The sequence below is a fragment of the Pyxicephalus adspersus genome, chromosome 6 (assembly GCF_032062135.1).
Source record: "Pyxicephalus adspersus chromosome 6, UCB_Pads_2.0, whole genome shotgun sequence".
NCBI classification, from domain to species: domain Eukaryota; kingdom Metazoa; phylum Chordata; class Amphibia; order Anura; family Pyxicephalidae; genus Pyxicephalus; species Pyxicephalus adspersus.
This window is the reverse complement of record NC_092863.1, coordinates 28,939,268-28,949,019: the sequence shown is the minus strand read 5'-3', so window position 1 is coordinate 28,949,019 and position 9,752 is coordinate 28,939,268. Positions and strand designations below refer to the sequence as shown.

At 40.8% G+C, this 9,752-nt stretch overlaps 1 protein-coding gene across 1 annotated transcript in view; it reads right to left on the bottom strand.

The window, feature by feature from the left end:
* LOC140333373 (kelch domain-containing protein 3-like) overlaps nt 1-9,752 on the bottom strand; it is a 37,530-nt gene that overhangs the window by 4,540 nt on the left and 23,238 nt on the right. The window contains exons 13-16 of the mRNA XM_072415023.1: nt 9,650-9,737; nt 9,389-9,437; nt 8,408-8,492; nt 2,044-2,144 (exon numbers count right to left, since the gene is read on the bottom strand). Of these exons, the coding sequence (XP_072271124.1) occupies nt 2,044-2,144; nt 8,408-8,492; nt 9,389-9,437; nt 9,650-9,737 (323 nt within the window). The remainder of the gene's footprint in view (nt 1-2,043; nt 2,145-8,407; nt 8,493-9,388; nt 9,438-9,649; nt 9,738-9,752) is intronic.

The window sequence follows — 9,752 nt, the reverse complement described above, 5'->3', positions numbered from 1 at the left end:
AAATGCAAGGACAGTAGCTAAGATACTATGCAAGGAGATTATCCATAGATTTGGATTCCCAGTGAGAACAAGCTTAGACAATGGCACTCCATTCACTTCTAAAGTCACGCAGGATATTTAAAAAATGATGAACATTGAATGGAAGTTACACATCCCATATCACCCCCAGAGTGCTGGAGCAGGAGAAAGGATGAATAGGACATTGAAAGACAAACTTAGGATAGAAACTGGAGGGACATTTCACAAGTGGGACCAATACCTACCAGCTGTACTAGCAGTAAAAAGAATGACACTCAATCCAGTTAATAAGCTATACCCTTTAGAAAATTTATTGGGACGCCCATTCCCCACCCCTTTGGCCAAAGAACCCTCTATCTTACTACTGGGAGACTTACAACAAACTCAGGATCAATATGTAGCTAGATTAATTGAAAACCTGAACAGCAACTACGGAGATATCTCTCTCTCTTTTCCTCTCCCTGCAGATCAACCAACGCACTCATTCAAGCCCGGAGACGTAATGTAGGTTAAAGCTCTGCACAAGCACAAATCCTTGGATTCGCCCTTTCCACCTCTGGTCAACATGCAAGTCATCACTAGAACAGCCGTGCTGACCAGTGGATACATGCTTCAAGAGTGAAGAAGGCACCACCGATCCAGAGCCAGGATGATGTTTCTTGATCCACAAGTACAAGCCCCGATGCTTTTCTGCAGTTTTGGAGTCCTGATGGTCATATTCTGCCTTGTTTGGGTCACAACAAATTGCCACTATCACACTAAAGATTTCCCCTTCATTTGTCTCCAATCAAGCCATAGCCTAGAAAGAATGACTCTACCCAGTCTTTGCACTGGCGAGGATTTGAATATAGTGACTAGACTGACTTTCAAGGTAACATATGGGAACGTCTTGCCAAAGAAATATATATTGGCTCTAGTTTTTGCTTCTGATATGGATAGTACTCAAGATATGTTAACATCTTGTTTGATTGCTGTCTCCACTCCAGTTACCATACCACTTAGAGTCTTTAGCAATATCTACAACCACACTGATGTTACTGAAAGTGATATACATTTATCTCAAAAACCATATAACTTTTGCAACAACTGTAAAACCTATGATAGCCCGGTGGAAAATTTATGATATTTACACATACTATATATATTACCCAGGGAGATGTATGTTACCGTATGACTTGTAACTCCTCTGAAATACCCCACTGTAGGATGATAGTACTACAGAGAATCACTCAGCTTCCTCAAGTTATGTATGTCCAAGTACCTGAAGCTATTTGTATGCAAAGTAACAAAGGAATGAGGCCATGTAGTTATCATTTTCTAAAGGATAAAAAGAAGGAAGTGTAAGGAGCTGAGGAATTTTGCTGAGTCTTGAAGTTTAATATTTTTGTGCTTTTGTTATGTTTTGTAGATGATTGAATTATGTTGAAACTAGTTGTACTCTTATCAGTAAACTAACGTCCGCTCCCCCCTTTTTGCCTTGAAACTCTCCCTTTCCTCCCTTCGTCCATTTATCGATTCCCTTGACAAAAACATTCTGGTCTAAGAGAACCACAAGGACATTTGTCATGTCTGCTAGTTGTCTGTAGTCATGTAATAATGCACTGATCATGCCTTTGAACTGGTATATAAACTGTGTGCAAACAATAAAAAGTTTTGAGAGCGATCTAACTACACATTGTGTTGCTTATGTTGAGTTCTCTCCCAGCGCTGTAAACAAAAGTCATCAGAAAGAGGGACAATTGATCTGGGATCAATAGGAGACCGCCTTAACACCAAGGACCTGTGCTTTTAAATTAGAGGAAGGGTAAATCACATGATCCTCATACCCAGATGTACCAAATATTTTCTGTGCACATGTATACTTTTTATACAATATTAGTTTCACCATATTGTAATTGAAATGTGAAGCTTGGTATGCTCAAGTAATACACACATCGAACTTCTGTAAAAGAAAGCTGAACACTGACTGTGTGTATAATAATGGCATTATATGGCATTAATTTCTTATTAATATAAATTACTTACACATCAAATTTTTCGAATTCAGAATCTAGTAAGGCAAAGGCTGACTTTATTTTTTCTATTGCATGGCTACGCACAAGCACGAAGTTGCTTTCTTTAACTTCCTGTTAGAAAAAAAATATATAATTTTCATAAACATATACAGTTTATACTAAAACGGAACCAAAGCTACATTCATTTCAGTATTACCTGAGTTGCAATATTTCCTAAATTAAATTCTAAAATTTAATTCTTTTAAAATACTTTTACTATGTTTGATAGAATTAGGTTGCAGTTATATGAGGTTTAACTTCATATTGCCAGGGGAATTTTTGTGGCATATACCAGAAGTTAGGGGCTATATACAGGATTGTCCATAAGTCCCTGTCAGGATTTAGGGACATCCTGGCAGGCTGCAATAGCACATCCACAATACTGATTAATAATGCACCATAGCAGAAAAAAAAAATCAGGCATGCATGCACCAAAATGCATAGTGGCATGTTACTGTGCACTGTGATGCTCTGCAACTTAAGGCATCTGAGTTGCCATTTAGTACATGTGTTTAGGTGCTTGTGGTAATGTGCATTATTGCAACACCCAACAGAAAATGGGTAAATGCGCACTCAATAGGATGGTTTAGTAGTTACTAAAGGCACACATCTATTAAGTTTACCGTTAAATTAAATTAAGTCTACGGCAAGTTAAATTAAGTAAATGGCAAAATTAAATCTTTCAACGCCTAAATGTATGTATAACCTATACATGGGTTTAGGGGAATTCACATTTTAGACCGTCACCAGAAACTTTGTCTTAGTTGGATAATCTGGAATCACCTTTTGCTATAATTACAACTCCTAATTTTGATTTTACTTTTAAAACGGTCATAATGGTCACCAGAACAAAAATATAAATATCAATCAACTTACTTTAACATACTGAGAGATTCCAACATCCATATCTATCTTTCTATCTATGTATATATAAACTGGATGTATGTATGTATGTATGTGTGTATGTATGTTCCACCATCACTCGAAAATGCATGGAAACATTTCAACTAAACTTGCCATACAAATGACTGAGACTCATGTGAGTGCACCAGTCACCTTTGTACAGTGCTTTGCTATATGTCAGAGCTATATTAGGATGTATGTATGTATGTGTGTATGGCATCACTAGGAAACACACAGAGACATTTCAACCAAACTTGCTAGACATATGACACCGCTAATCTCTGTACAGCGCTGTGGTATATGTCAAAGGTATATAAATGTATAATAATAGTGTGTGACTGTGGGGGGACAATAGAGAGTCAGCTCCCCTGTACAGAGACTGATGGGTCTAGCTCAGTGTTTCATTGTACAGCACTATGGTATATGTCAGAACTATATAAATCTATATATATATATAAAATTGGATCCATCCATGTGTGTATGTCATCACTAGGAAACGCATTAAGACATTTCCACCAAACTTGCTAGACATATGACTCATGCGAGTGCACCGCTGATCTTTGTACAGTGCTGTGGAATATGTCAGAGGTACTTTTGCATTTATGTATGTATGTGTATATGTATTGCTCAGTGACAGTGTACAGTTTTATTTTACATACTTTTTTTTGGACTCTTTTCCAAATTTCTGGCCTGTAATAATGCCTTCGAGAAAATGTAAGGCAATTGGCCGAGTGCAATCAAAGGCAAAGAAATAAAACAACACTGTAGACAAGAAAATCACTATAGCTTTATTTGATTCGTTTTCCTGTATAATATAGGATTGCAATAAATAAATACCCGGGCCACGCTGGGGTATCAGCTAGTATAATGATTGTGCATCCTATTGTGTGTTTTTTTACTATATGCTATTAAACATAAATGGGTTCTTCTACGGACAAAGGTTAAAATTCCAAATACATCTAAATCTAAAGAACAAGTTATTCTCAAGACCTACAACACACTGACATCCTGTGGTTCTGCACAGGTGGTGCCAGCATTACAGAGCTGTTTGGTGGTTTGCTGCTACTGATCATCTATTCATAAATGTAGCGAGTTCATTTCCTATAATTGTTAATTAGGAACAACATGCTAAAAACCTATTTTTGTGACAATACATATTGTAATACTGTGAATTTGTCTGTACCCAGTAAATAGTAATTCATAAGAAAAAACATTTAAAGTAAAGTATACATGCTAAACTGTTCTAGATGTCAAAACCTAAAAGCAAGTCATCAGTAGGAATGAGCGAGAAGGCCTCTGACAGTCTAAAATTTCCTTGAATCTCCGGTGGGTTCGCGAAATTTCAACAAATCGATTTTGTGAATTACATTAAAGCCAATGGGCCGACTTTAAACATTATTAGCAAAGCCCCCATACATGTTAGAACCACTAAATCTGCTAGGTAAGTGTAAGAGAACAGTGGCAATAAGGAAAAAAATTACAAAGGTTAAAAAAGACCTTGTGGTTTTCCAGAAAATGGCAGGCAAAGTGACAGCGGACAAATAGGATTTTTGCGTGATGGACAGCATCCATGCAGCACAAACATTAGGACATAGAGAAAGGGTGAAGTCAACCCACTAGCAACAGTCTCTGTCGTCAAAACAGCAGGAAAATGCGTTGATATTTAATGTACGCACCCCTGTTTATTAATAATAATAATCAAAATAATAATATTAATAACAAAAATTGCTAGCTGGCATCATGACCTGGATGACGTGTTAGGAATGCCATCCATAAAGTTGTGGACAAGTAGTGTGGTGACATTAGGCAAAAGGATGGAGGACAAGAGACGGAGCATAGGTCAGCGGAAGCAGTACAGTGTGTGGCCTCTGGTCAGCTATCTCCAGGGAGACTGCATTGGTAAGAGTCATGGAGAGCTGGGTGTAGTGCATTGTCATTGCCACCCAGAAGTGTACAATTTTAATTAATGGAGTACTGACAGGAGGCAGCAGCAACAGCAAGAGGAGGAGGCAGAGAGCCCTAAGACAGAGTGGGGACCGCATTGGTAACTGGCATCTCGAGCTGGGTGTAGTGCATCGTCGATGCCACCCAGAAGTTTTCAATACAATTTTTGTGAATGGAGTACTGACAGGCGGCAGCAACAACAGCAGCAGGAGGAGGCGGTGGGTCCTGAGAACTAGCGTGGACGGCATTGGTAACTGGCATCTAGAGCTGGGTATAGTGCATCATCAATGCCTCCCAGAAGTGTACAATTTTGGAGAATGGAGTACTGGCAGGTGGCAGCAACAGCTGCACAAGAAGGCGGTGGGCCCTGAGAAGCAGAGTGGAGCGCATTGGTAACTGACATCTAGAGCTGGGTGTAGTGCATCGTCAATGACACCCAGAAGTGTGTACTACAATTATAGTGAATGGAGTACTGACAAGTGGCAGCAGCAACAGCATCAGGAGGAGGCGGTGGGCCCTGAGACGGAGCGTGGACCGCATTTGTAGTGAGCATCTAGAGATGGGTGTAGTGCATTGTCAATGACACCCAGAAGTGTGTTATACAATCTAGTGAATAGAGTACTGACAGGCAGCAGCAGCAACAGCATCAGGAGGGGGAGGTGGGCCCTGAGACGGAGCGTGGACCGCATTTGTAACTAGCATCTGGAGCTGGGTGTAGTGCATCGTCAATGACACCCACAAGTGTGTAACACAATTATAATAAATAGAGTACTGACCTGCGGCAGCAGCAACAGCATCAGGAGAAGGTGGTGGGCTCTGAGACAGAGTGTGGAGTGCATTGTCATCTAGAGCTGGGTGTAGTGCATCGTCAATGACACCCAGAAGTGTGTAAAACAATTTTTGTGAATGGAGTACAGGGCAGGAGGCAGCAGCAACAGCAGGAGGAGGAGGCGGAAGACCCTAAGACAGAGTTGGAACCGCATTGGTAACTGGCATCTCGAACTGGGTGTAGTGCATCGTCGATGCCACCCAGAAGTGTGTAATACAATTTTGTGAATGGAGTACTGACAGGCGGCAGCAGCAGCAGCAGGAGGAGGAGGCGGTGGGCCCTGAGACGGAGCGTGGATGGCATTTGTAACTGGCATCTAGAGCTGAGTGTAGTGCATCGTCAATGACACCCAGAAGTGTGTAATACCATTTTTGTAATGGCGGATCGCTAGCTTTTGCTCAAACAGATGCTGGAGCATCTCCAGGGTGGAGTTCCATCTAGTCACAGTGTCAGAAATCAGTCTATGCGGTTGAAGCCTCTGTTGGCGCAGGATCTTGCTAAGCGCCGCAGCGGCAGTAGGGGATCGGCGTACATAGCTGCAGATGGAGCGAGCCTTTCTCAGTAAGTCCTTCAGTCCTGGGTACATGCAGAGGAACTTCTGCACCACCAGGTTCACTACGTGCGCAAAGCAGGGTACATGTGTTATGTGGACCATGCGCAGCGCAGCCACAAGGTTGGCCCCGTTGTCACACAATACTTTGCCTGTTGTGAGCCGGGAGGGCGTCAGCCAACCCTCAACCTCTCTGTGCAAAGGGGACAAGAGTTCTCTGGCGGTGTGACCTTTATCCCCCAAAGAAAACCAGTTTCAGCACTCCCTGGCAACGCGTGTTCTTGAGGAAGCTGTAGTGGCTTGCCCGTTTAACCACAGTGTCCTCCGCTGCTGGTCTTTCAGGAGGAGTGTCCAAAGGAGAGCGTTTGCCGGTAGAAGGAATGAAGGAGGAGGAGGAGGAAGAGAACTGGGGTGGCCCATGCTATCTCACCACACCCCCCAGCGGCGGTACCAGGTGCTGCAATGCCTCTTGCAGACTACCCCCCACTGAGCTATGCAAGGCCACCCAGTGAGAAGTGAAGGACTGGTAGCGTCCCACTTAGTGCCTGGTTGTCCAGCTGTCCATGGTGACGTGGATTTGACTAGACACCAAGAATGCCAATGCCCGGGAGAGGTTACTCATTACATGTGCATGTAAACTGGAAACAGCTGTGTGGGAGAAGTAATGCCTGCTTGGTATATTCCACTGACCCTCGGCACAGGCATCAGGTCACGGAAAGGAGCAGAGTTCACAATGCTGTACAGCAGTAGCTGCAAGGACAATAGTTTGGCTAGACATGAATTGAGTTCGATTACTCTTTCGTTGGTTGGGCCCATAGCCTGATGCTCCCTGGGACTGGGAGCTAGGGGAGCTGAAGGGTTCACTGGAGTACCCATCTTTCGGCAACAAATCTGACGCCACAAAACCTGCGGCCAGAAGCTGATACTTCCTCGCAGCTTGAAGTCTGGCTGTCACAAACCTCCTGAGATGTAGTGGCAATGACAGTTGGAGGTGTAGTAGGAGGTGTGTAGGAGTAAATGGAGATGAAAAAGGACCACACTGCAGAGGTGAATGCAACCACTTTGCTGCTCTTTTTCTTTGCCTGCCTCTGCGTCTGCTGGGTGACATGCGTCAGCTCCAGCTCCATCTCCCCCATGGTCACATCATCTCTGACTGTTCCCCTGCTTGTGCCCACTCATCTGTGTGTTCTTTGGGATTCACATGGCCGTTTTTGGATTGAAAGCAAGAGGGATCAGAATAAAATTTCTGTATTTTTTTTAGAGAAATACAGATATTTTTCTGGCTTTTTTGATAGATAGCAAGTGGTATCAGAATTAAATATCTATTTTTTTTTTTTTTTTTGGAGATTAGGACAGAAATGTTTCTGCCTCTTTTTGATAGCAAGAGGTAGCATCAAAAACTGCACAATCTATATATTTCAAGATATACAGAAGGCTCCTAACCTGTCCCTGTCACAATGCACAATGGCTTTTGTGATAGATTGCAAAAAGTATCAAACTGAAATATCTGTTTCTTTTTGGAGAGTAGGACAGATATGTTTCTGCCTTTTTTGCTAGATAGCAAGAGGTAGCATCAAAAACTGCACAATCTATATATTTCAAGATATACAGAAGGCTCCTAACCTGTCCCTGTGACAATGCACTTCTCCCCCTGCTTCTTTCTCTGACACAGAACAAAAGATGGAGTGACTAACCCCTCCCTCCTTCCCTGTATATATGCCTGTGCTCAGATCTCTCCTAATTGGGCTGTTGGGCCTGGCTGTGCATTCTGGGAGCAAATGATTCACTCCCAGCCGTGCCATTCCTGACGGAAATAGTCATTGTTCCCTCCCCCTGCATTTTCCCTCATTTGTTCGGCGGGAACACAACCTCATGGCGAAATACAAGGCTGATCTCGCTTAAATGTTCCCTAAGAAAGGCCCGATTTGCCACGAGATTGAACTTACAAACCTCGCTCACTCATCCCTAGTCCTCAGTACATGACAAAGATGAAATTCTAACATAATGAAAATCACAGGGTGTTTGTGTTAACACAATTCTACATAGAAACACTTGTTTTGTTTAATATATAGAAAAAAAGATAACCGTGAATTACTGATCACGACTTACAGGTATCTGCTGGGGAACAGAGAAGCTTGCTGGTTGTACCTCACTTAATTGATACTTTACTTTTGGGATTTTTGTTGGAGTATATCTGTAAAATAAAAATAACAGTAACTAAATATCACAATAGCAAGAAATATGACTTGATTGTATTTAAAAAATTATGATTAACAGACCTATAAAATAGGCTGTTTAGAAGTAAGAATACATTTTTGTGCATTTTTTTTAATGTAAATAGTAGTAACTATATTGTATACACAACAAATGTATTAGAATGGCATTTTTGGAAATAATATATCCAGCCTTTTCTGGGCTGATTCACCTTTTATATCTAGCCATACACATACGAGTTAGTGAAAGATTCACATAGAAAATATAAAACATTCCATTAAAATATCAACCTATTTAACACATACTGTGTGCTGAAAACCTTAAGCTGTCTTAATAATGCAAAATTCAAAATGGCCAATTAATCAATATGCTTTAAAACTGGCTTTCCTGACCACATGTAGATAACTGTTTCATCAATCAGAAGCAATCGACTAAATTCTATCACAGCTGATCTTATTGGCAGAGTCAATTAAGAGCTCAATAAATCAATCAAATGGAAAAGCTTTGCAGACCACAGATCCCAACCCTGTTCTCAACAATCTTTCAAGGTGCATTCCTGTCTCTGATGCCTTCAAAAAACTTAAGGTATTCCTTTTTAAATTATTAGGTTGCAGATGATTGCAATGTAGGCTACATTATTCTTTAAGGAAAGTCAGATAGACAGGAAAATGAGTTATGAGAATTAAATGAAAAATTAAGCAATATATTCAGATCAGTAGCAGTCCTATTCTGGTTGGTTTAATAGTTATCTTGATTCCTTATAACCAGACTAAATAAGCAGGGTTTATGCTCCAGCTCTTCCACATGTCAATACATGCTACCTAATTATACTGACTCACCTTTGCATCACAGACTACCAATCTCCAAAGTACATACCCATTGCTTATTCCTTGAATTCCACATTCTAATAGGATGTCCTTCATTACTATAGTGAAGGAAAAAATAGTCAATTATAAGCATCAAATAATTGTACACATTGTAATGACTTTCTAATTCAAACTCAATGTCATTCATACCCAAGTTACAGAATATTTGTTGCCTTAAAAAGTTAACCTGGGGAAGTAATTATAATATAATATTGATTTATGAGTATTTCTATTGTCCCATGAAATGATTTTTTTACAATGAGCAACTCACTGGGTTGTCTGTCAGATGGGTTTATAAGCCTCATGGCCATGATGTCATTGAAATCAATTTCTTCATTCCTTCCACCAAATATGTACAGCTTAAAAAAAAAAAA